General features: G+C 45.2%; 2 protein-coding genes across 4 annotated transcripts in view; both read left to right on the top strand.

Annotated features, from left to right (window-relative positions):
- The first annotated feature begins 551 nt into the window (after nucleotides 1-551).
- LOC101289934 (steroid hormone receptor ERR2-like) lies at nucleotides 552-2,955 on the top strand. Its single transcript, XM_033413665.2, is given in 3 exon segments — nucleotides 552-584; nucleotides 1,478-2,383; nucleotides 2,386-2,955. Coding segments are annotated over 3 exon segments (1,350 nt in total). The 3' UTR covers nucleotides 2,797-2,955.
- A 5,616-nt stretch (nucleotides 2,956-8,571) lies between these two features.
- FAM120A (family with sequence similarity 120A) overlaps nucleotides 8,572-27,432 on the top strand; it is a 104,276-nt gene continuing 85,415 nt past the window's right edge. The window contains exon 1 of one of the 3 annotated variants that reach the window (XM_004284106.3): nucleotides 8,572-9,269. In XM_004284106.3, coding sequence (XP_004284154.1) covers nucleotides 8,796-9,269 — 474 coding nt within the window. In that variant the 5' untranslated portion in view covers nucleotides 8,572-8,795. Of the gene's footprint in view, nucleotides 9,270-9,613; nucleotides 9,800-27,432 lie in introns of those variants that run through there. The other 2 variants (XM_033413651.2, XM_049711481.1) reach the window with 2 other exon arrangements.

Raw genomic sequence — 27,432 nt, forward strand, 5'->3', positions numbered from 1 at the left:
TAAAATTTTCATTTGATTTATATCACGTTAAAAAATAAGATTTCGTTTACTAAAAAAATTTGGGGAGGGGGAATTCCCTGGTGGTCCAGTGGTTAGGACTCTGAGCTTCCATTGCAGGGGGCGTGGGTTCAATACCTGGTTGAAGATCCTGCAAGCGGTGCGGTACGGTGCGGTGCGGCCAAAAAAAAAATTATTTTTTGAAGATTCCATAAGGTAGTATGTAAGGGATGACTATAAAGTTCTTCTATTCAAATGAGAGAATATATGCCCAACTGAGTATCGTCTTCCAAAGCATCCCTACGGATGGTTGTCTACTTACTCCTCAGCAGCTCCCAGAGGTGAGGGTGGGAGTCAAGGCAGACTGATGCCTCCTGTCGGTAAGGACTGATGTGGAGAGGAAGAGGTCTTGGATACACAGGAAATGCCAGGAAGGCCTCTGTGTATTTCCACAAGTGGTGGAGAGGGAACACAGACAATCCTTTACAGACTTCAGAAAAAATGGGCACCAAAGGGCTCCCAATTGTTGTTAGATAGGGAAGGGAAAATTAGTAATGAAGGAGTACAGTAACCCTTCAGCTGAGATGGTAACCAGCTGATTATATAAAATGTTTGTCAGCCACGCATTTGGAAACTCCCTCTATTCTTGAAAAGCCCTAGAAATTTGCATTTAATGAAATTCACTTATACTTTCCCATTGACGTACAATTTAGAACTATAATGTATACCTGTTTTAAAAAATTATGGTTGAAAGAGAAAATGTATTCATACTTCTGAAGAGAACATGACTTTTAATCCACATAACTAAAGACAAAAAGCAATTTTTAATTCCAGAATACCAAAACAAAAACAACAAAATCCTCAAGACTGTAGAGATACCTGTGTGTTCTTCCAGGTAATTTAAACTGACAATCAATTAACAGATTAGAGCTTAGTGCTAGGTAAACATTACATGTTCAAATCCCAAGCAGAGATTAATTTGCTCTCTTCTAGGGTCACACATTTCATGCTGAGCCCCAGCCTGCTGTTCTCCTACTATATGCTAATGTTTACATGGGTCTCAGTCACCTTAGTTGAAACACTGAAAGCTTAACCTTTTAGTGGATAGAAGCCTCAGCTAAGTAGAATATTAAGTAAAGTTATCATTCTACTACAAAACACTTTAATTGGGAAAGAATCATGTAAATAAGATAGACAATATTTTCCTACTTTGGGCTATAGATTAATTGATCAAAACTAAATTGGCTAAAATGTGAAAGAGCTGAAAATAAGTATTTCTGTCATTGGTTTTCCACACATCAGTAATTTTTGCATACATGGGTTGGCTCTCTTTGTCTATTAATCATAACTTTTTTTCCGAAATTTCTTTTTGTAATTTTTATAAAGCCTGGGGCCATGTCCTTTTTAGCATTTTTGTTTATTTTTCAGATTTTTTTCTTGCTTGTGGGGCAATCTCTTAGTGAAATTCAAAGTTTTCTAGAGAATATCCGCAGACGACCGGCACCTGGTCTCCAGCTGTGGCTCCTTCATCAAGACCGAGCCGTCTAGCCCGTCCTCGGGCATCGATGCCCTCAGCCACCACAGCCCCAGCGGCTCGTCCGACGCCAGCGGCGGCTTCGGCCTGGCCCTGGGCGCCCACGCCAACAGTCTGGACTTGCTGCCCATGTTCGTGGGCACCGGGCTGGGAGGCACCCCCTACCGCAAGGGCTACGAGGACTGTGCCGGCGGCATCATGGAGGACTCGGCCATCAAGTGCCAGTACATGCTCAACGCCATCCCCAAGAGCCTGTGCCTCGTGTGTGGGGACATCGCCTCCGGCTACCACTACAGCGTGGCCTCCTGTGAGGCCTGCAAGGCTTTCTTCAAGAGGACCATCCAAGGGAACATTGAGTACAGCTGCCCGGCCACCAACGAGTGTGAGATCATGAAACGGAGGGGCAAGTCCTGCCAGGCCTGTCGCTTCATGAAATGCCTCAAAGTGGGGATAATGCTGAAGGAAGGTGTGCGCCTTGACCGAGTGCGTGGAGGCCGCCAGAAATACAAGCGCCGGCTGGACTCAGAGAGCAGCCCGTACCTGAGCTTACAGATTTCTCCTCCTGCTAAAAAGCCATTGACTAAAATCGCCTCCTACCTGCTGGTGGCTGAGCCGGACAAACTCTACGCCATGCCACCCCCTGGCATGCCAGAGGGTGACATCAAGGCTCTGACCACTCTCTGTGATCTGGCAGACAGGGAGCTCGTGGTCATTATTGGCTGGGCCAAGCACATCCCAGGCTTCTCCAACCTCTCTCTGGGGGACCAGATGAGTCTGCCACAGAGTGCCTGGATGGAGATCCTCATCCTGGGCAGCGTGCACCGCTCGCTGCCCCATGACGACAAGCTGGTATATGCTGAGGACTATATGCTGAGGACTATATCACGGACGAGGAGCGCTCCCGCCTCGCGGTACTGCTGGAGCTCTACCGGGCCATCCTACAGCTGGTGCACAGCTACAAGAAGCTCAAGGTGAAGGAGGAGATTGTGACGCTCAAGGCCCTGGCCCTGGCCAACTCAGATTCCATGTACATCGAGGATCTGGAGGCGGTCCAGAAGCTGCAGGACCTGCTGCATGAGGCGCTGCAGGACTACGAGCTGTGCCAGCGCCACGAGAAGCCATGGAGGATGAGCAAGTTGCTGCTGACGCTGCCCCTGCTTCGGCAGACAGCTGCCAAGGCCGTGCAGCACTTCTACAGCCTCAAACTGCAAGGCAAGGTGCCCATGCACAAACTCTTCCTGGAGATGCTGGAGGCCAAGGTCTGATGGCCTGGCCCAAGGACCGACTCCCACCCAAGGACAGACAAACCGACGAGGAGACCTCCACAGCCACCAGCCTCAACATTCAAGTCCTGTATCATGGCCGCGAGCAGTCCCAGAGGAAGGGGCTCCTGGCCTCCTGGCTGTGTGCAGAGCCCTGGGTGCTGTGGGGTAGGGAACGGGGATGGGAGGGCAGGGCGCAGGGCTCATCTGTAACAGACTTTTTCTTTGGTATGTTTTTCCTCCGCCACGGGCAACGCTGAGGCCTGGGCCAGAGCTGACTCCCCTGAGGCTGGAGACCACCGAGGAAGTGCCCCCTCTCCCTGCCAAATCACCAAGAGGCAGCACTAACATAACACATTTCCTAACCCCATGCCCGACCCCCTGTCCTCTGTCCATGGCCTGCGTGGGCAGTGCTTAGCGCCCAGGACTCTGGCATACTCAAGTGGGGTACCTTCTGGAGGTTTCCCTCTCCCAGAGGGCAGTTACTTTCTTGCAGTGGTGCTGCCTACTCTGGGGTTCTGTGGGGCCCCTCAAGAGGCCCTACGCCTTCCACAGTTCAGACGGCTCCCTCCCTCCATCCTTCCTCTAAGCTCCCAGGCCCGGCTCACCATCAGGAGAGTAGCGCCAGAACTCATGCGTTTTCCTGGTGACCCCACCCCTCGGTGCGCCCCCCCCCCCCCCCCCCGCCTGCCTGTCACCGCGGCCCCAGGGCCTGTCCTCCCCCTCTCTTCTCCAGGAGTCCTGCTGCTACTTCCTGCCCTACCTCAGAGCTCACTCTCACAGTGGGTTCAGCCAGCCAAGACTTCAGGGCCCGTGGGTGGGAATGGTGCTGGCTCAGAGAAGAGCAGGGTCCAGGCAACACTCCCCAGCGCTCCCCCTTCTTCTGGCTTCTCCCACTCCCCTGGGGCAGGTCCAGAGCAGGTAGGCCTTGGGAAACGAGGGAGATGCAGGGGCCTGACCCCGTCTGAGGGCACCCTGGGCACTTGATTCTGGCAGCCCTGGGAGGACCGGGTCAGGATAGGGAGAGGCCCAAACCAATCTTTGCCGAGCACAGAAAGGCCCAGAAGCAGAGATGAGCAGACGGGGGAATCCTGAAGACAGAGGCTCGGTGGAGGTCACCAGCCTGCCTGATCTTTCCTGGTATCCAGAGGCAGTGGACACCGAAGCCCCCTCCCCTGCATCCCAAGGGCTGGGTGAATCAGCGCCACAGGAGGGGTTGCTCCTGCCATCCTTGGCCTAAGGAGGTGTAGCGTAGCTCCCTGGGTGCACTTAGAAGACCAGCTTTCTGGCAGGACAACTACTCCGGCCCCCCATCAGTCCTCCAGGCTGCTGTGTAAGGTGACAGCCACCCCAGTTTGCCCAGGACCGGTTCTGGCACTGGAAGTCCATTTCCCAGGAAACCCCTCAGTCCTGCCCAAATGGGGACAGTTGGTCACCCATTTCTGTGAGTGGCTATGAAAGTTTGTTCTCACCCACTTGTGGTAGGTCGGGGGCAGCCTTGAACATGCCATCTGGTGCTCACGGGGTTGGCTGAGGGCCGCTCAGAGGATCTCCCGAGGGTGAAAGGTTTTGAGCATTATGGAGAAGCTTCTTCCAATCAGCTGCCTTCTAAAGCAGGGATAAGAGCATCCCCCCTGGGGCACATCCCTGGGGAATCCACACACATTCTAACCCGACCTCTTGTCACATGGAGAGGCAGGCAGATCCCACCCACCCGTCGCTAGGACCAGGAGGCCAGGTGCCCTCCGCCACAGCCTCGCAGCTTTCCAAGGGAAGCAGCTACTGCTGGTTCCACCTCTCTACCCCGAGACACCGCTCTTTCTGAACTTTTGCTGGGACGTGCTGAGGTCACCCCAGGCAGGAGGGTTGGCTAAATCCTAGCAGCTGCTCTCAGATACCTTCACATAGAAAATGTCAGGGGTTCCAAGAGACTTCACAGACCAGCAAAGTGTGCCCCCTGTCCCTTTTGCCTGTGGGGATGGCCACAGTCACTTGTCAGTCAGCATTGGAATGATCTGGGATGCTTCAGCCCTAGCTCTCTGTGCAGTCTCCAATCTGGGTGGACAGATGCACAGGTGCCTCTAAGGGACCAGGGGTAAAACCCAGGCCTAACTTAGCCACTGGGGGCCATGCCATGAAGTCTGGACTAGGGAGATGGTACGGTGCGAGAACTTGGGGTCTGCTCTGCGGGAGCCTCCCCTAGCCCCTCACTGTACTGTGTGCTCGAGGAGGTGGGGCAGAGAGTCGCACCTCATCACCCCAACCTCTGTAGCGTCACTGCTCAAGCATGAGGGCCCAAGCTGTGAGCTGTGGCAGGGGCTTGTGCACAACTGGCCTTTGCAATCCATCTTTTCTAGAAAAAGCAACTCTGGCTAACAGTGCAACAACTGGTTTGCGGTGGGTGGGGTGTTCTGTACACAGGGCAGCTTTGCCTCGCCGGATCACATACATCTGCAAGTGTCCCGGCATCAGAGCCCCTTTAAAGCAAAGAGGGGGCAGTGGTCCTAATGGCTTGATGCTAACGAGATGGATCCTGCTGCTGCTGCTGCTTTTACACTTATAAAACGCCAGTGGCAACAGGAAATGTATCAGTAATGATGAGAATTCTGTCCAATGGGAAAGGCCCTGATGTGTACTTGATGGATCCATTGGCATTCAGAGAAAAAGTTTAGGAGCCAACTTCTTAGTTGGAAGTCTAGCTAGCTTTGGGACCTCCCTGGGAAGAGGGGGGGGGGCGCTGACCTAGTGGAAGACAGTGGAGCAAGGAGAGTTTAGGACACCCCATCCCCCCAAACAGAGCAAAACTGAAGTTTACCCGCAAATCCGCTGTTCCCAGAAAATCTGTAAAGATGAAATAGCCCTGCTCAGTTGTACTCTCATGATACAGGTCATTGAAATGAACCAAGAAATAAAATGAAAAAAATCCAACCATGGGAAAAAAAAAAAAAAAGTTTTCTCATATGCTCTAAGTGAAATGTCGAAAGATAAAGGTGGTTGCAAATAGGAAAGTCCCCACCCATTAGTTATCATATATTGTGAACCCAAGAAGATATTATAATTTTTATTAAATTTTAAATACAGATGTTTGCTTTTACCTTGATACTTAAAAAATTTAACTTCAACCAACCTCTGAATTTGAAGATTATATAAAATATTTGTCAGCCAAACATCTTGCCAGCCACTAACAATGTTACTCAAAACATACGAGAGTTAGTTTTTTTTAATGTGAACACATACTTAAACAGGGAAAGTAAGCATAAATGAATTTATGTTTTATACTTATGAAAATGAATTTTAAGGTTTCAAAAAGTAAGATAACTGATCCATGTTCTCAAGGATAAATTTTATACAATTATAGGATGTGTAAGTAATAGTTACAAAAGCCAACATTTATTGAGCATTTGCTCTGTGGTAAGCACACAAATTGTATGATTTAATCCTTATAATGATCTGGAAGGTAGATACTATTAATATCCTCATTGTACAGATGATAGAAAGCAAGGTTTTAAAAGTTTAAGTAATTTATGCAAGGGCACAGAGGTAGGACTAGACAAGTTTGGTAGTCTGACTCCAGAACCTTAGTCCTCTATACTGTCTTAAGGTGAAAATAAACTTATTCTCAGAACCCCAGACACTGGCACCAAAGCATCTAAAATGTTAAAAGCAAGCACATTTAAAAGAAATAAAAACAGTACAGAGCAAAAGTAAATATGGAATGCAATGCTATAAATTAAATTACAATGAGTGATTAAAATTAATACTCCTAATCTTGTGAACCTACAGTGGATTATAGAAGGAAATTTGAATATTTGTGGTGTCAGTATTTAACGTGGCTTTAAATGGCTAAATAACGTAATCCTGGCTTCATCTCTAATTTTGTGTATGAGTAAGTGGCTTAACTTGCCAAAGTCTGTTTTTTAAAAATTAAACATACTTATCAAAATACCAAGAGCATTTTACTTATGTGTATATCATACTGGCCTATATTTGAGGTGAAGTTATAAGAAATGGAAAAATTCAACTTGCCTTTTCGGGGACAGAGAGTATGGATGCTTCTTGGAACCTACATGGGTGCAGGTTCCATCTGCTCTGCACCTGCTGTTGGGGCCTGCTCCTCTACAGAGGTTTCTCCAGAAAAAAGAACAGACAGGAGGATTGGAGGTAAGTAAGAACACCACTTCCAAACTTCAAAGAGTTCTGAGTTTTTAAATGCTTCATTCTGTAAGACATTAATCTGTTTTAAAAACCATTTTATTGAAGCATAATACACTTATAGTATTAACCTCATTTAAAAAGCAATTACTGCTGAGCTCTGGGACAGAAGTCATGAAAGGATCTCCTTCCAGAAGATGCTACTACAGCAAGAAGGATTTAAATCATTTTCCTTAGGAGGGGTTGCACAGCCTCAGGAAAGCGAGAGTTAGGGAAGATAGGCATTCCACAGTTGGAACTAAATAGAAAGGAGGCATTTCACATGCTGTAACAGATCTGTTTTTAAAGTCTCTTCGGTGATTATCTGACACTAAGGCTACTTGTATACTACATTATAGATTGTCAGTTCAGTGTCTGGGCCATGAAATCTGTTACTGGTGTGAAAATGAAAAAGGGGAGCCCGAGGCTCCTTCAGACAGTGAAACCACTCTGAGTGGGTTGAGTCAGATCTGCCTGTAGGGAACCCTGCTACCTAAAAGGGAGCTCCAGTGAGGGTCCCGGCTCACACCACCCTATTTCTCCCAGAAAAGCAGTAAACCCAGGGGGCAGTGGGGTCAATCTGCCACCTTTCCAACTTCCTCAGAATTACGACTCCACTCCTTGTGAACAAGTCTGGAGAGTTATTTCCCAAGTTAATTAAAGATACTAACGCGATTAAGGTTGAGAGAGCAGGTGATCATTTCTCGAACTCAGTAACTACACTTGGGGACACAGCGCAGAGACTTATTCATTTCTCCATTGGGGACAGTGGCTTCTGCTCCCTCCTCCCTCCCAGATGCACCCAACTTCCAGTTCCTGACCAGCCTGCCCACTTTCCCTCTGCAGCCACCCCGGCCAGGGCACTGGTCCCACCTCAGGATGACTGGTCCCCCCGGGACGAGGACGGGACCTCTTTGGGGTGACCAGACCCCAGGGATTAGGGCTCCTCAGGGCACTGGGATAGGAAGGGGCCTCCTCTGACCGGTCCTTGGGGACGAGACAGGGCCTCCTCGGAATGACTGGACCCGGGGACTAAGATGTGGCTTCCTTAGGGTGACCAACGACGGGACGGGGCCTTCTCGGGGTGACCGGCTTCCGGGATGAGGCCTCTTCAGGGTGACCAGATCCCGAGGACCGAACGCGGACTCCTCGGGGTGACCGCCTCCGAGCGGGTACGGGGAGAGGGCTGCCTGACCGGCTTCCGGGTATAAGGCCGTCTCGGGGTGACCAGATCCTGGAGCCGGGGATGTGGCCTCCTCGGGTGACCAGCTCTGGGAGACCAGGAAGGGGACGAGATGAGGCCACCGCTCTGGGACCTCCCGGGAGCTCGCGCAGGCCCAGCGGCGCCGCTTGGGCCCGGCGCCCCCTTCCCTGGACTGGACCTCGCGGACTCTCCCCGGTCTGTCCTCCTCGGTCTGGGACTGGGGTTCAGGTTCGGAGTCCTGGCCCTCAGTATACCGACCGCTCAGTCTGGAGTACCGGCAGCTCAGCCGCGGCACCGCCTCTTCCGCCCCTTCCGCCGGCCCACGTAAGTCAGCTGGCATCGCCCCGCCCCTCCGCCGCCGCCCGCCCGCCCGCGCGAGGCCGCCTCAGCCTGGCCTGGGCCTGGAGCGGCGCACGGCGCAGGTCCCTCCCCGCCATGGCCCTGGGAGGCGGTAGCACATGGCGGCAGCAGCGGCCATGAGCGCGCCCGCGGCCCGGCCCGGCCCCCCCTAGAGCCCGCCGCCCCGGCCCAGGCCAGCGCCACGGCCCCGCCGCCCCCGGCCCCGCCGCCCCGCCGCCCCGCGCCCGCCGCCGCCGCCGCCGCCGCCATGGGCGTGCAGGGCTTCCAGGACTACATCGAGAAGCACTGCCCGAGCGCCGTGGTGCCGGTGGAGCTGCAGAAGCTGGCCCGGGGCAGCCTGGTGGGCGGCGGGCGGCAGCGGCCCCCGCACACGCCGCTGCGCCTGCTGGTGGACGCCGACAACTGCCTGCATCGCCTCTACGGCGGCTTCTACACTGACTGGGTGAGCGGCGGCCAGTGGAACCACATGCTCGGCTACCTGGCCGCGCTAGCCAAGGCCTGCTTCGGCGGCAACATCGAGCTCTTCGTCTTCTTCAACGGCGCGCTCGAGAAGGCGCGGCTGCACGAGTGGGTCAAGCGGCAGGGCAACGAGCGCCAGACGGCGCAGCAGATCGTCAGCCATGTCCAGAACAAGGGCACCCCGCCGCCCAAGGTCTGGTTCCTGCCACCCGTCTGCATGGCGCACTGCATCCGCCTGGCGCTCATCCGCTTCCACGTCAAGGTGCGGCCCGCCGGGCGGGCAGGCTGGCCGGGGTCCGCGTGGGCCTGGGGGCCGGGGGCGGGGTTGGAGGCCGGGGCTGGGCTGGGGTCTGCGTGGGCGTGGGGCCGGAGTCGCTCGAATTCAGAGTCAGGGTGGGTCGGGATCTGGAGTCCGAGGTCGGGGTTGGACTGGAGTTTGGGGTAACAGAGAAGGAGCGGGCCAGAGGTCTGGGCCTGAGTCGGGGTCTGGGGTGCGGGCTTGGGCCGGGGTTGGGGTCTGGGGTCCGAGCGGGTCGGGATCTGAAGTTGGAGCTGGGCAGGGTTCGGGGTCTGGTCCGGGGGACTGCAGGCGCCTCTCCCCTCCCGGTCTGAACTGCTGCAAAATGGACGCGCGGCCTGGAGCCCGGCCGGCGGCTGCGAGTGCCCGGGGTCTGGGGACTTCGGCTGCTCCAGGCCGTCCGAGAACCTTAAGACCAGCGGATAGCTGCAGGCTTGGAGGGTGCAGTGCCACCATCGCTGAGATCCGGAGTATTCCTCCACTCTTTGAAGCAGGTAGATTACTAACCTGAACTTTTATGAGACGCTGGTTTTCCTTTAGCGGGGCTTGAACAGCAACAGGTTTTTTGGGGGAGCAAGTGGGCTAGATGGCGACAGAAAGGGGTCTCCAGCCACTGAGGGTGGATGGAAGGTCTGCCTACTGCTGTCACCCCGGCTCAGCTGGGGGCAGTGACCTGGGCAAGGCCTGTGGAGTTAGCCTCTTCTTGAGAACGCAGGGCTGGGTCCAGGTTCCCTGGAAGATGACAGTTTTTAGAGAAATTGTCGGATTTTCGTGTGTGTTAGATTTCAAAGAATCATAAATTCTGACATGCTGAAATTTTGTCAGTTCTGTGACTTAGAGTCTACGTGAAAAAGTCTTTGGTTCTGTGTATCTGAAGTGAAGAGAGTAGTTCAGAGTCAGGGCAAAGAGAATGTGAATCAGAGTTTCCAGGATTTATTTCTCTCTGCACAGTGAGGACTCCACCACTTTGGGCTGTGCACTCAGGTAATCAGAGCTTTGACTGTCCGGCATTCTGCTGTCCTTTTGGCAGAGGTCTCCTTCCAGAACCCAGGCCAAGGAGTGCTTGAGGACCTAGCAGCCACGGCAGAGATAACATGCAAATCAATGACCCTTAACTTGAATTTTGATTGCTTCCTTTTTGATTGTTCTTTGTTTAAAATTTTTAGGGGGAATGTTTTGGTTTTCTGACTTTTGCCACTCTGCCTTCCAACGTGTTTGTCATTCCTTTATTTCTGCTTGAAACTGTGCTTGTTCCCAAAGTTTGTGAAATTCAAACTTCCTGATTGCTCTTGCCTGTGCTGAGATGGTGGTGGTTAAGCCTAAAGTGATAGCGGAAGTCCCACCCCGATCCTGTTGCAATTGGCGACAGGGTTTCTAAGTGTGCGGGTCGAGGCTGCTGGAAGAGCGGCGATTGGTCTGTGAGTATGGCAGAGACCTAGCCTGCGTCCCTGGGGAAGTTCGGCTGAGAGCCAGGGACTGCTGCTGGCATTTTCTGCCCTGGAGCCTGGGCTCTCTCAGAAGTAAGACAGTGCCGACTCCCAGGTGTGATCCACCTCCAGAAGATGCCCTGAGTGTTAACAGTTTTATCTTGTTCAGAGATGGAAACTACTACTGGAAAGACAATGAGCTTTCTAGTCAAGTGGCTTTCAAAGGAACACCGTAAATTTTACTTAGGATTAGAGTCAGTGTTTGTACACAGTCACTGTATCTTTTGAAAGAACTGCTAAATTCTTTTTTAATTGTAAAATTTCTTGGTATTTATCTTTGTGCCCCTGTAAATGTCTCACTTACCTGCTGGATGCCCAGAATTTTGACCAATGTGTAAGTTAGTAAGAAACTAGATTTAAGATCATTTCTTCCACTTACGTTTCTGCACTCAAGATATAATTGAGTCTATAATTATCTTGCTTTAGATAAGCTTTTAACTCCTGATATAGAACCACAATATAGTGTTAATTTTACAGCTTAATATAGTAAAGACTCAATTCCTTGGTGGACACTTAACTGGCAGCCTCACCTTTTTGGAAAATGCCTAAGAAATCTAGCTACTAAAAATTTCTCAACAGCCAAATGAGAGGTCAGGAAGCTTTGGTATAGTGACCCAAAAAGGAAAAAAAAAGCTTTCTGTTTCCTCCTTGAAGAATCAACTTCTCTCCCTTGTAGACTGCCCTCTCCTTTTCAGATGTAATTCTGATAAGCTTAGTTATCTATTTCTAAACTTAGCTTGAGAAAAGGGTGCAGAGGAAAGTCTGCCAGGCAGGCGCACCATTAATAGAAGGAAGTGACACTTCACAAGGGAGAAGATAGAAAAAGCTATAAAAAACACACATAATTCTGGGGCTTCCTTAGAAAAAAGAAAACAACCCTAGGTACTTCAGTAGCCCCTGAGGGCAGTATGGTTTACTCTATGAGGATGATTTTGAGCCAGAAAAATTTATGTTCAGCATTCTCTAAGGGAGTGAAGGGAGTGTACTGTTTTTTAAAAATGCCCATTAAATGGTTAAGTGAATTAAAACCATGATGGCATATCACTACATACTTGTTAGAATGGCTAAAATAAATAATTCTGGCAATGCCAAGTGCTGGCAAGAATGCTGAGCAATTGGAATCGTCCCACATGGCTGGTGGGAATGCAAGATGGCACGCCACCCTAAAAAACAGCTCCCTTAGTTTCTTATAAAATGCATTTACCATGTGGTCCAGCAGTTGTACTCCTGGGTATTTTCCTAATGAAACTATTATTCACACAAAAACTGAACTTGAATGTTCATAGCAGTTTTATTCATAATAGCCAAAACTGGAAACAACCAAAATATCCTTTAATAGGTGAATAGTTAAGCTATGGTACTGTGCAATACTACTTAGCAATAAAAAGGGAGAAACTACTGATACATACAACTTGGATGAGTCTTTATAGCTTCATGTTGAGTGAAAGAAGCCAGGCTCAAAAGGTATGGTTCTATTTATATGACATTCTCTTGAAGATAAGGCTGTAGTGATGGGGACCCGATGAGTGGTTGCCTGAGGGTGTGAATATAAAGGGACAGCAGGAGGGAGCTTTTTGGGGTGATGGAACTGTTCTGTAACCTGATGGTAGTGGTGGTAGCATTCTTTGTGTGTGTGTGTGTGGTACACGGGCCTCTCACTGTTGTGGCCCCTCCCGTTGCGGAGCACAGGCTCCGGATGCGCAGGCTCAGCGGACATGGCTCACGGACCCAGCCGTTCCTCGGCATGTGGGATCTTCCCAGACGGGGGCACGAGCCCGTGTCCCCTGCATCGGCAGGCGGACTCTCAACTACTGCGCCACCAGGGAAGCCCTGGTAGCATGTTTTAAAATCATAGAACTATACATCAAAAGTAAATAAAAGTTAATTTTACTGTATGATATTTGTATTTTTTTTAAGATTAAATAAAAATTGGCAAAGGAATTGATGCAAACATCTCACTATATATAATGTTGGGCATATGAGGCATTTTTCTTATAAAAATCTACCATCGTATTGGCCGTCTCCAGGGTTCTGCAAACTGGCAGAAAGTCTTAATTTCCCGTCAGCTTTGCTTAGAGAAATCTTCTTTGGCTTAGAAGAGTATGTCTTTGCTAAAGTAATAATTGCATTTCTTTAACCATTAGAAGTTGGCCCACACATCAGCTAATTTTGTTCAGGTCATTAAACTGCCCAGCCTGAACTTGGCTTCTGTTAGTTACTAGGAGCATTTCCTCTTGTGTGCCTTGAGTCATCATAACCTTTGAAACTTGGTGAGGACTGATGTTGATTTTAAAATCTTGGTGGCATTAGATGCCTGGAGCTTTACTAAATGTTTCTGCCTCAAGACTTGTGGTGTTGATGTGCAGGTTTATAATGAAGTCCTTGAAATCTTATCCTGAATCGGTACTCTGGGGTATTTACTCAGATCTTACATAAAGCAGAGCTCAAGTTTTAAGTCACTGGAAGAATGTGAGATTAGGCTGTGGCCTGAGATCTTGGGATGATGATCTCTTTCTTTGTATACTTTGTAGGGTGCCAGTCCCATGCTAGGTCATCTCTCACAGTGCTGTCTCATTTAGCCCTCAGTATTTTGTTAATATGGGAAGAAACGGATTGCGATTGCTGATTGAGCAACGTCTGGGGACAAGTAACCAGTAACCTCTTCAAGAGGGAAGTGGTGTGCTGAAGTCAAAGTTCAGTTTCATTGTGTAAGAATGCTGTGGGGTGTGCCTACCTGCAGTTCACTCTCAGGTCAGATCTGATAGCAAAACGCCTCTGCTGCTTTTTCCAGGCAGCACAGTTTCTATCCAAGAGACACTGAAAACTAGCAATGTACTGTTATTCTTAAAGATCTCTAATTGATCAGGGAATACTTACAATTCAGAATCGACCACATTATAACTCAAACCAGCCATACATTTAAAATACTTATTTAAAAATATTTATTTTCTTCAAGTGTACCAGTTTTGTGACTGGCTTATTTCTCTTAGCCATACTGTCTTCAAGGTTCATCCATATTGTAATGTTGTGTCAGAATTTCCTTCCCTTATAAGGCTGAAAAATACTCTATTCTGTGGATGGACCACATTTAGTTTATGGATTCTTGGGTTGCTTCCCCCTTTGGCTGTTGTGACTAATGAATAGTGCTGCTGTGAATATGGGTGTACAAAAATCTGTCGGGAGTCCCCGCTTTCAGTTCTTTGGGGTATGTACCCAGGAGTGGAATTGCTGGATCATTTGGTAATTTTATATTTAATTTCTCGAGGAATCACCATACTATTTTCCACAGCAGGTGCCTATGTATATTTTATATTATATATCATATGTTATCAAAATAGTTTTAGTTTTTAACATTAATGCGATCACTACATTATTCAGCAATTTGGTTTTTTATAAGTGTGTAAAAAATCTTTTCATTTCTATACTTACAGTTCTAATTCTTTTTAATACCTGCATAGTGTATGATTTATCTATCCCCTACAAATGGTATGCACACACAAACTTGATAGATTGAAGAGTGTGCACATTTTAAAAGCCTTACAAGACTATAGAGCCAACATTGCCAGACCTTCAGATTTTTCAAGAAAGTCAGAAATCCAGATTTTTATTTGAAATTATTCCATTTAAAAAACACCTTTAAGCCAAGGAAAATGGACTCCGGGCTAGATTCAGATCTTGAGCCACCAATTTGTGACTTCAGCACTGATACTTACCAACAATTATCACCCATTTTTCAGGTTTAAAGTTAGACTTACCAAAGCCCATTGCCTCTTCCCTTCAACATTGCATTGTTGAAGCCTTTGTGATTATCAAAGCACTTCCATTTCCTGGAGTTACTGAAATATGACTTTCCATAAATGCCATAATGCTGTGGACCTTTTCTGTTATATACTCTTATTATTACCTCTTTTGAGGTTAATACTATGCACATATTCTTTCAACATCTGACAGTTTCCAGTGCACCCTTTTACTGTTCTCAAAGACTTGAGCAGCTGGTTTTATGTACTTAGAGATTACTTCTCCCATATCCCATTCAACACACAAACTGACTATTCTCTCTAATCTGACCTCAGATTAGTCACCTCTAGTGACTATTGTAATTTCACTTTAGCTACCCTAGGGTTTGTGTCCTATAATTAACAGGAAGAATGATACCACCTTTAAGACTTCAAACTGCATGTCCCCCCTAGAGCCTGACTTTTACTGATATACCCTTCATTCTCCTTTCACTTTCCACAGTTGTCTCTTCTCCCAGTCTGTTCTGATTTCACTTTTAGCCCTAACTGCTTTGAGCCTGATGGTCACCTATTTCAAAGTTACACTTACCACCCTGGAGTCATCTTTGGCATTTTTATCATTCCATCCTGCCAGTCCCTGCAATATGACACATCAGTTCTAGCCCAGCAGTCTCTTACTTACACTTCTGTTCCTCATTTCTAGTATTCCCAACATGTGAACTCACCAAGTTTACCGAAAAGGTCTGGTGGGTTGTGAAACCAAATTATTGGGTGTTTATCAGCATTTAGAAAAATTCACACAGAATAAAATAGAATAAAAAGTAGAATGCAAGACATGTATTAAGGGTGAATACCATTACATTAAACTGTGTCTTACTGTGGATAGTAGTCAGAATTGCCTCTGGATCTGACCAGGCCCCCATGCCTAGTATCAGCAGTGGAACTCATCTTGCACACAATGTCAGAGCACCCTGCAGGGTCCTCAGGTGAGTCATTCTCCTGGCAATGACTGTCAACAAAACCATTAATCCAAACTCCTTATTCAGGCTCTTAGACCCTCCTGCAATCCGAATCCATTCCACCTTCCTTAGTTTTAGAATTCTTCTATTATACTTTTAAAATGCTCCCAACCAGACTGTTTACTGTTTCCCCAAGAAATGTCCATTTCCCAACTCTACTGATGTCTCCCTCTGTCTACCCCACTTTCGCTTGCCAGAATTTTGGTTCTACCTCAAAGCCCATCTCAAAAGCTTTATTGTAGCTACCTTCATATGTATCTCCCCCACTAACTCTAAGCTACTTGAGGCCAGGGACTAATTTTACTCCTCCTGTATTTCCTATGTTTAGTATAGGCATTCAACTCTTTAATCATATATTTTCTTTGTTCTATTTATATAGGCAATTTAATTATTTTCTTTCAACACCTGGGTCAATGGCCATTAAGTACGATTTATTTTCTTTAAATTTCTTATTCTCTCTTCTCTGGTTTCCAGTGATGATTCATTCTCCCTTTAGCAAACATTGAGTGCCTGCTATTGGCCAGGTGTGGAGGAGTGAATATAACAGAAAAGAATGGAATCCTTTAAGGAGTTTACTCTAGTGGAAGGCGGGGGTGTGTGTGCTCGTTTACATCATTTTCCCATGTCAACGTTTGGAACTTCCTTTGATGCCATAGGACGATCTATTTAGTCACTGAAGAGCAGTGATTCTCAACAGGGGCTAGAGGGCTGGTGATTTTGTCAAGGTCTAGAGACATTTTTGATTGTCACAGATGAGGGCATACTGGCTGCAGGCATCTAGAGGCAGGGGCCAGGGATGCTGCTAAACATCCTACAATGCACAGGACAGCCCCACAGTAAAGAATTATCCATTCCCAAATATCACCAGTGCCAAGGCTAGGAAATCCTGATGTGAACAAGTCAAAGAATTCTAAGCTTTGGGCCTTAGTAAAGCCATATAAAGGTTTGAAATAGAGATTTCTAAGTATACCAGGGAGATAAGTAAAAAAAGAGAATATAGCTTAGTTTTCTAAATAAGATACGTACATACACACACCTTCTCTCTTATATATTTCTAGACCCACGTTGCTCTTCATTTTGTTTTATACAATTAGAATTTATACAATGGAAAGAAATGAATTAAAACATACTACACATTCCAGCCTTAGTAAGAAATTGACCATAGGAATAAATACCATGTAATATGTAGAGGAGTTCCTTTTTTTTTAAAATTGGGATATAGTGGACATACAGCATTATATTAGCTTCAGCTGTACAGCATAATGATTCAATATATGTATATATTGTGAAATGATCACCACATTGTCTAGTTAACATCCATCACCATACATAGTTATACTTTTTTTTCTTATGAGAATTTTTAAGCTCTCTCTTAGCAACTTTCAAATATACAATACAGTGTTAACTACACTCTCCATGCTGTACATTACATCCACATGACTTATTTATTTTATACAGATGACCCTTGAACGACATGTGTTTGAGCAGTGTGGGTCCACTTATATGTGGATTTTTGTCAATAGTAAATATTACAATCTGTGGTTGGTTGAGTCCATGGATGCAGAACCGTGGATGGAGGACTAACTATAAAGTTATACACAGATTTTTGACTGCGTGGAGGGTTGGTTTGCCTAAACACCTCCCTCCCCATTGTTCAGGGGTCAACTGTAACTGGAAGTTTGTACATTTAGACTTCACCCATTTTCTCCACCCCCACCTTAAAGAAGCAATACTTCAGAATTTGAAAAATTAGATTTATTTTCCAATGGATTTATAGACAAAGTTTTATAAATAGAACAATTAGATGTAAGTGAATCAGAGTTCAGATAGAAATATTCTAAAATTCTTCAAATGTCTCTATATAGCTGGAATTAGTTTTTACTTATGTTTATGTTTTCTCTAGCAAGTAAGTCCTACGATGGATGACCACCTCTTAGAACATTATGTTATCCATCTCTTAGAACACTGGCATGTAGTACGTGTTCAAAATATATTTGAGAAATGGACAAATCAATTCCAGACTCACCAGTTAGTCACCTTGTGCAAGGCAGTGATGGCAGAAAGATGGTAGAAAGTTTGTGTTCAAACCCAGAGTCTAGTCAATTCCACAGATAAGTAGTCTCAGCTTGGCCACCTGGCACAGAGGCTTTATCTTTGAGTAAGCCCTTTATGCTTCTTAATTTAGGAGCTGTGTTGAAGACATCAAAGGGGTGACTGCTTAGGGAAATTGGCTTCATTTAGCCATCTTTTTTTTTCTCCCTTGTTATACCTGGCTCTATCAAACATTGTTTCTAGGTATTTTAGGGCCAGTATAGAGTTGAACTTGGCACACTGATTTATCTGCAAAGGTGATGGTAAATCTACAGTAATTAAGGATCTGTGATCTAGAAACGTGATTCTTTTGTACCCCGGTTACTTGGTATTTCCCGCTTGTCTCTAGAATAAATTTATTTCTTTGGAAAAACTGAAACTACCCTGTTGGTATTTTGCCAATTAGTGTAAGAAAATATACTGGAAGGAGTATTACTGGAGGGTTGAGTTTTCATAGGTCTGGAGTGTATTGTTCATCTTCATGGGCAGGAGTGCCAGCCAGTCCAGACTGGGAGGGCCTCCCTGGACCGCTTGGATGAGCACAGGCACCATGGTTTTTCAATCTCCTGTACCTATGTGAGCCATTAAATATTTCAGTAAAGAATTTGCACGTGTCACCATTTTGAAATAAATTGCATCAGTCTGAGATTCATTTTTCTGAATTCCAAAAGTTAAATTTTGATGTATTTTGGAATTGGATTTTTAAAAAGAATACTACTGCTTGGAGTTAGCTGAATCATTAGGAGATTAATATAGTAGGCTGAATAGACACTGAATACAAATAATGTTGGTGTTTCAACACTCCTTTTTTCTTTTAAATTAATTTTTATTGGAGTATGGTTGCTTTACAATGTTGTTAGCCTCCACTGCACAACAAAATGAATCAGCCAAACACATACAGATATCCCCTCCCTTTTGGACTTCACTCCCATTTAGGTTACCACTGTGCACTAGGTGAGTTCCCTGTGCTATATAGCATGTTCCTATCAGTTGTCCATTTTATCCATAGTATCAATAATATATATGTGTCAGTCTCAGTCTCCCAATTCCTCCCACCCCACCCCTTTCCCCCTTGGTTCAACATTCCTTTTTTTTTTTGCGGTACGCGGGCCTCTCAGTATTGTGGCCTCTCCCGTTGTGGAGCACAGGCTCCGGACGTGCAGGCTCAGCAGCCATGGCTCACAGGCCTAGCCGTGCTCCACGGCATGTGGGATCTTCCCGGACCGGGGCACGAACCCGTGTCCCCTGCATTGGCAGGCGGACTCTCAACCACTGCGCCACTAGGGAAGCCCTCAACATTCCTTTTATTATTTTTATTTTAAAAATGTATGAAGTTTAACTTGCATTTCTTTTAGGACATTCACTCTCTTATTTAATTTTTTAACAGAGAAAGAAAACAGTTTTATTATTGAATAAGCATTGAAACAGATTGCAGTTGCATCACAGGCAACCTGCTAAAGAGATTGCAAAGAAGAAATCTCACCCTTTTATGTAGGCTGGCAGATATAATACATAACATATATGCTAATGTCATTATCCAAAGGAAAAATAAAACTTCTGTTTTGACAAGGAGGAAGTTATATCTTGGAGCTAAGTGCCTAGGATTTCTGAGAAAACAGGGAGACGGGGTGCCACCCTCTTATTATTATAATTTTTATCTTTATTTTTTTAATTGTAATAAACTATAACAAAAGTTTTACCATTTTAACCATTTCTTATTTTTATATTAATTTATTTTATTTTTGGCTGCGTTGGGTCTTCATTGCTGTGCGTGGGCTTTCTCTAGTTGCGGCTAGCGGGGGCTGCTCTTCGTTGCATTGTGCAGGCTTCTCACTGTGGTGGCTTCTCTTGTTGCAGAGCACGGGCCCTAGGTGTGCAGACTTCAGTAGTTGGGGCGGGCGGGCATAGCCGTTGTGGCTTGCGGGCTCTAGAGCACAGGCTCAGTAGTTGTGGTTCAGGGGCTTAGTTGCTCCGCAGCTAAGCATGTGGGATCTTCCTGGACCAGGGTTCGAACCCATGTCCCCTGCATTGGCAGGCGGAGTCTTGACCACTGCGCCACCAGGGAAGCCCACCCATTTTAACCATTTTTAAGTGGAATTAAGTTCAGTAGAATTAAGTACAGTCTTCCCTCAGGTATATGCAGGGGACTGATTCCAGGAGACCCCTCAGATACCAAAATCCAAGGATGCTCAAGTCCCTGATGTAAAATGGTGTAGTACAGTGAGTACAGTCGGCTGTCCATATCAGCGGATGCGAAACCACATTCACACTGCTATGCAGCCATCACTACCATCAATCTCTAGAAATTTCTCACCTTCCCAAAGTGAAACTGTCCTCATTGAGCACTAACTCCCCATTCCTCTCTGCCAGCCTGTGGCAGCCGCCATTTTACTTTCTTGTCTCTATGAATCTGACTACTTAAGGCACCTCATATGAATGGAATCACACAGAATTTATCTTTTTGTAACTGGTTTATTTCACTGAGCATAATGTCCTCAAGGTTCATCCGTGTTGTAGTATGTATCAGAATTTCCTTCCTTTTCAAGGATGCATAATAATTTCTTGTGTGGGATAGACCACATTTTGCTTATCTGTTCATCTGTCAGTGGACTCTTGGGTTGCTTCTACATTTTGGCTATCGTGAATAATATTGCTATGAAGATGGGGGTGCAAATATCTGTTTGAATCCTTGCGTTCAGTTCTTTTGAGTATATGCCCAGAAATGGAATTGCAGGATCATATGGTGATTTTATATTTTGAGAACTGTTATACCATTTTCCACAGCAACTACACCATTTTACATTCCACCAGCAATGTGTGAGGGTTCCAGTTTTTCCACATCCTCGCCAACACTTGCTTATTTCTGTTTTTTTTTTAGTAGCCATCTTAATTGGTGTGAAATGGTATCTCGTGGTTTTGATTTACATTTCCCTATGATTAATGAAGTTGAGAATCTTTTCATGTGCCACTCCCTTATTTTAAAAGACATTGTTTTTCCTTGCTTTTAAGACCACTGCAACCAATTCTTATAGAATAACCAAGAGCTATATAAGGTAAGACGTTTATTCAGCCATGATTACAGATTTCCTGAGGAGGAGAGGTTTACTTTTAGAGACATTGCTAATGTATGTCATGACACTAAAATTGCTCTTTTAAAGTAAACAACAACAATAAAAATCTTCTACCAAGTTAGCATTGACTTTCATGTTCTCACTCTTCAGCTCGACTTGAGTAGGGAGTAAGTAGCCTGAGTAAGTTTTACCCACCTCATACATAGTGTCTAGAATTCTGCTGGATAAAGGTCAGAGCCTGATTTTTTTTTTTTTAAACAAAAGAATTTAGGTTGACTTATCCTTTTACGTTCAGGTTAACTTATATCTTTTAAAGCCAGTAGCTGGTTGGAGGACGTGTCACATTATTCCCTGAGCCTCTGTAAAATTATTCTAAAGAAAAACCACATATGATATTTTTTTCTTTGTGTCAGAAAATCTCTTTATGACAACTCATAGTGTTTCAGGTCCTGCATGAAAAGTATGAAGAAGTAGATCCTTTCTCACATAGCTTACTTGAAAATAAATAGTACCTGACATTTATCAAGTGCTTATTATTTATGAATGATTCTGAGCTGTTTACATGTAGTAACTCATTTAATCATCACAGCTACCCTATGAGGTAGGAGAGTACTATTATTTTTGCAGATGAAGAAATGGAAGTACAGAAAGTATTAAAGTAGGCAGTGGAGTTCACCTGATGCCAGAGACACAAAACCTCACTGTACAAGTGCTTCTTCACTGGAGATTAGGAGTAAGTAACGGTGTTACATTTTCATTCTTATAGGACTTTCCCCATAGCTGCTTTCAGCATTAATAAATAATTACATTCACAAAGTAAGCTTGAGAATTTTTGTCATTATTCTTTGTAAAAAATACTGAATTTTGATGTATCTGCCTTTTTAATGATGAAACTTAAAACTATTGAGATAAAAAGATTTACCTAGGATTCTGTGGCAAATATACAGTTACATAAAATTATCCCTAGCTAAATACAAAATACTTCATTGGGACCAAAAATGGGGCGTTTTGCCAGCTACTGAAGATCTTCAACACTGATTGCATACACCGTGTTTCTTGGTGACGGATGGGTGGAGAAGTGAGGCGAGGTGTTTGGTGGTTCCCAGCCTAGTTGTGGCTACCAAAGCACGTATCAAGTGGGCTTCCCTGGTGGCGCAGTGGTTAAGAATCTGCCTGCCAATGCAAGGGACACAGGTTCGAGCCTTGGCCCGGGAAGATCCCACATGCCGCGGAGCAACTAAGCCCGTGTACCACAACTACTGAGCCTGAGCTCTAGAGCCCGCAAGCCACAACTACTGAGCCCATGTGCCACAACTACTGAAGCCTGCGCGCCTAGAGCCTGTGCTCCGCAAAAAGAGAAGCCACAGCAGTGAAGAAGCCCGCGCACCGCAACAAAGAGTAGCCCCTGCTCACCGCAACTAGAGAAAGCCTGCTCACAGCAACGAAGACGCAACACAGCCAAAAATAAAAAAATAAAATAAATAAATTTATATATTAAAAAAAAATAGTAAAAGTTGAATGCTCTGTGCACTGTACTCAGGAGCTCTACGGTTTCACTCCCTTGATCTGAAGTTGCATTTTGATGCAGTGGTGATGGCAGCCATGGCAAAAATCAGTCAAGGCCTAGTGCCTTTAAGGTGGTAGGCGGTCTTTGGTCACTAGCCTGTGGTTTTCTGTGAGGAGGCTATGCATAATTCCAAGTCTGGCTCGCTCTCATAGGAGGCCTTAACCCTTTCTTTATCACCTGTGAGTAGATAGGTCTCGGCATAATTTTTTAGCTTGCTTTTTATACTCTTTGGGAATTCAAATTGAAATAATCTTCCCAACATTGTATTTCATAGTTTTTACTCATTTCTAAACTAAGAATTAAGAACTAGACATACCATTTTCATTAAGCATAATGTGCCCAGTCTGAGCCAGGAGCTGGAAGGCCAGGGAATTGGAGAAACAGAACACGGGGAATAGGGTGAGTAGAAGAGATGGGAAACAGGAGTGAAAGGCATTCAGACCGGAAGAAAGACACACTGAAAGGAGAAAGAACAGCGATACCCTGTTAGACCCTGATTCCTAGAAGCTTAACCTCTGGAATTTAATTTTTTTTTAATTAAATAACTACCTCTCAGGTTCTGTTTTGATGCAATCCAGGCGTTTTCCTATCCTCACCCAAACCTTGCATCGAGTCTCCTCTGCACTGCATCCAATTCTTTGCCCCTGACTCTACCAGGCTCTTTGACATAAATCTTGAGGAATTGTTCAGTGGGCCTCTTACAGGTATTCTTGGTTGTTGGACTTTATTCTTTCATTCATAGGTTTATGCTGTGTGTGGTGGGCTTTCCTACTTCCCTTAGTTGGACTGTCTGGGGAGAGTTGTGTTTTCACATGATAGACTCTCGGAGACTTTGCCTGCCAGGCCTTTCAGTGCTTTGTTCACATGATGAAATAGCTTAAAACAGTCTCTCAGTTAGTGTCTTGTAGACCAGGGGTCCCCAACCCCTGGGCTACGGACTGGTACCGGTCCATGGTCTGTTAGGAACCAGGCCGCACAGCAGGAGGTGAGCAGCGGATGAGTGAGCAGAAGCTTCATCTGTATTTACAGCTGCTTTCCATGGCTCGCATTACTGCCTGAGCTCTGCCTGCTGTCAGATCACCTGCGGCATTCGATTCTTATAGGAGTGCGAACCCTACTGTGAGCTGCGCATGTGAGGGATGTAGGTTGTGTGCTCCTTATGAGAATCTAAAGCTTGATCTGAGGTGGAGCTGAGGCGGTGATGCCAGCTCTGGGGAGCGGCTGCAAATACAGATTATCATTAGCAGAGAGGTTTGACTGCACAGAGACCATAATAAATCAGTTGCTTGCAGACTCATATCAAAAGTCTTATCAGTGAGTGGCAAGTGAAAGGAAGCCCAGGGCTCCCACTGATTCTGCATTATGGTGAGTTGTATAATTATTTCATTATATATTACAATGTAATAATAATAGAAATCAAGTGCACAATAAATGTAATGCATTTGAATCATCCCAAAACCATTCCTTCCCCCCACCGCCGCCTCCAATCTGTGGAAAAATTGTCTTCCAGGAAACTGGTCCCTGGTGCCAAAAAGGTTGGGGACCGCTTTTGTAGACTATTGTGTTTTTTTTTTTTAAATAAACTTCTTACTTGGAAATAATTTGGGGTTTATAGAAAAGTTGCAAAAATGGTACAGAGAGTTCCTGAATATCCTTCACTCAGCTTTCATGCATCTTAGCATCCTATGAGCTAGTACAACTGTTACAACTAAGAAATTAGCATTGGTACAGTACCATTAACTGCATTATGTATTTCATTCAGATTTCTTCCATTTTCTACCTGTATCCTTTTTGGATTCCCTGTTGCCTTTAGGCGTCTTGTCTACTTACTGATCTCTGATCTGGGACAGCTTCTCAGCCTCTGCTTGTCTCTGGGGTGACCTTGACACTTTTGGAGAACTGATCAGGCATTTGGTAGGTTGGCCTCCAGTTTGGGCTGTCTGATATTTTCTTGTGATTTGGGGAGAATGCTCCAGAGGGGCAGTGCCCTCCTTCTGTATATCTACTGGGCGTCTGCTCAGTGACATGCCTTTTAGTGGAGAATGGTATTTAGAAACCAGATCGGGGTACAGATGTTCTTTCTCCTGGGGTGTTGCTGCTTCTAGGTTCTCTGCTGACACCTGGGAGATATAGGTGTGTGTTTATAGACTAATCCACGTGCACACACTTAACCTCTAATGATTTCTGTGCCTGTCTGTCTGTGTTGTCATCTACTTGTGGGTTCTTACGGACATCTCCATGGCTAACCCAACACTACAGGGTCATGCTAGCCTCCTCCCTTTGCACATTTGTAAGCCCATTCTCTGATAGGGAGACACTGAGGTCATCTACCATCCATTTACCCCAACCTTAACACATGTGAAAGTGATTTCAGAGTTGTTCATTGGCACCCCTGTGACAGACGGTTTATAATACAATTCGATACATTTGTCAGTTTGCATTCTGGCCTACCATCCCTGACTGCTGGCTGATTTTTTTTTTTAAGTCGTGTATATTAAAGTTTATCCTTTGTATGATATGTACAATGATGTGAGTTTGTACAAATGCAGAGTCATGTATCCATCAGCCAGACTCTTTCATTTAGGTGTTTTGTGGGGTTTTTATTTCCCTAATTGAGTAACTGCTACACCACACTTCCATTGTTCACTTGTTGGAAAGGATTGCATCTCTGTTACCTTGTGGTTTTTAATGCCATGTAGCCTTCCTCAGATAAAGGCAAAATGGATTTTAACCAGTGGGGAAGAATACTAGAATTTCAGAAGTTGAAAGAATCTTAAAGATTCATTAATTTTACATTCCTAGCTAGGCAGGTTGGACATCAAGCCAGAACTGGAACCTGGACATTTTGGTTCTCCTCGCCATCCATATCACTCAGGGTACCTGAGATAGGAAAGATGAGCACGACAAGGGGCACAGATTGCTCCACCTTGCTTTATTATTATTATTTTTTTTATTGAAGTATAGTTGATTGAACTAACACAATGTGTTAGTTTCTGGTGTACAGCAAAGTGATTCAGTTATACACCTTGCTTTAGATTTGAAGTCTGTGCTTACTTAAGGGCAGAGTTCCTTTATCTTTTGTTTTAGGAGATTAATTCTAGCAGACAATTATTTGTTTAATGTTAGGTGTGCTTTGGGGGAGGATTAAGATATTGTTAACATTTGCAAATTAGTCTTGTAGTGAGTTATTAATAGTTCATTCACTTTGCTTATTAATGCCAGGCTGAAACCAAGTGTTCTGAATGAATGAGAAATTGTGTTTGGGGAAGGGTCAGTGGAAGGAGGTGACTGTGGAAAGCGCTACATTCCACTCCCCAGAGATAGATGAAACTGCTCTATAAGGCTCTACTGGCTGTTGGTTTCTACTGTTTAGAGTTTATAGTAATCTTTATAAATAATTTAAAGACTGTTTGGGGCCCCTGAACTGGGACTCCCAGAGTTTTTCGTTTCATAAATAGTTTTTACTGTGTGCCAGGCACCAAGCTAGACCCTTGATATGTAGATGAGCAAATTGTGTGCCTTGTCTGGCAGGAGACGGATGTGAAAGGAGGAGTATTTGCCCCCAGTGCGGTGGCATAGAGGTGGCCAGTGTGGGCGTGCATATATGAGGGCTGTTTCAACTTTTTATTAGATTTTTTTCCTTTAAAAAAGTTTTTTTTCTACCATAATTCAAAAAGAGTCATGTACCACAATGTTCATTGCAGCACTATTTACAGTAGCCAGGACATGGAAGCAACCTAAGTGTCCATCAACAGATGAATGGATAAAGAAGATGTGGCATATATATACAATGGAATATTACTCAGAGATAAAAAGAAACAAAACTGAGTAATTTGTAGTAAGGTGGATGGACCTAGAGTCTGTCATACAGAGTGAAGTAAGTCAGAAAGAGAAAAGCAAATACCGTATGCTAACACGTATATATGGAATCTTAAAAAAAAAAAAAAGGTTCTGAAGAACCTAATGACAGGACAGGAATGAAGATACAGACGTAGAGAATGGACTTCAGGACACGGGGAGGGGGAAGGGTAAGCTGGGACAAAGTGAGAGAGTGGCATGGACATATATACACTCCCAAATGTAAAATAGATAGCTAGTGGGAAGCAGCCGCATAACACAGGGGGATCAGCTCGGTGCTTTGTGACCACCTAGAGGGGTGGGAGAGGGAGGGGATATGGGGATATATGTATCTGTATAGCTGATTCACTTTGTTATAAAGCAGAAACTAACACCATTGTAAAGCAATTATACTGCAATAAAGATGTTAAAAATAATAATAAATTAAAGTTTTTTTTCTTTCTTTTTTTTTTTAAGTATAATTGTGCCACCGTGCACAACTGTGTTAGTTTTTGCTTACTCCCTTTCAGTCTTTTTCCATAGGTGCAGTTTTATGTGGTTGTATGTAGCAGATATTGTATTCTGAAATGGTTTTGCTTAATATTTTATTCTAAGCTTTTCTCAAGTTTCTCCACAACATTGTGTAGTTGCTGTGTTTACCCAGCTCCTTAATGTTAACTTATTTTTCCCATGGAAGGCTACCCTCACCCTTTTTATGCTCCCAACGTTTTTTATCAGATACGTTGCTTTCTTAGGCTCTATTTCCTGGCGTAAGATTGCTCCAGAGTCAAAGAGTATGAGTGCTTTACAGCTCTGGAAATATATTGCCTGTTGTTTTACAATGCCCACAGCCTTCCTTGAAAACCTGCCAGATTAGATCTGTCCCTGCCTGCTCTGACTCCATTGCCTACTGCTTTCCCCTGGGTCTCTGGCATGAGGCTGCAGACACCACACTCAGCTCTGAGTCAGTATACCTGCTGTTCCCCTGCTTGAACACCCCACTGAGTGACCACACAGGGCTACCGCCTCCTTTCCCCTCCAAGGGTTGTTGTGAGGATAATGAGGTGATGTTGTGAGGTATGCAGAGAGTGGGTGCTCAGGGAGGATGAGTCTCTGGACCGCTCTTGTCCTGGAGCTGGGCAGAGCTAGGTTCTGAACTGCTGGCAGCCTCAGTTTCCTGGAAGAATAGGTTAACAAACTCTCTTGCAAAATATAGCTTGTACAGTACTCAACTCATACATTTAATTTTGCCCCATCTCCTCTACAGGATATCTGGCTCTATGAAGCAAGCAGCCATGCTGCCTTTTCTAGAACTCCT

The sequence above is a fragment of the Orcinus orca genome, chromosome 6, assembly GCF_937001465.1.
Source record: "Orcinus orca chromosome 6, mOrcOrc1.1, whole genome shotgun sequence".
Classification (NCBI taxonomy): Eukaryota; Metazoa; Chordata; class Mammalia; order Artiodactyla; family Delphinidae; genus Orcinus; species Orcinus orca.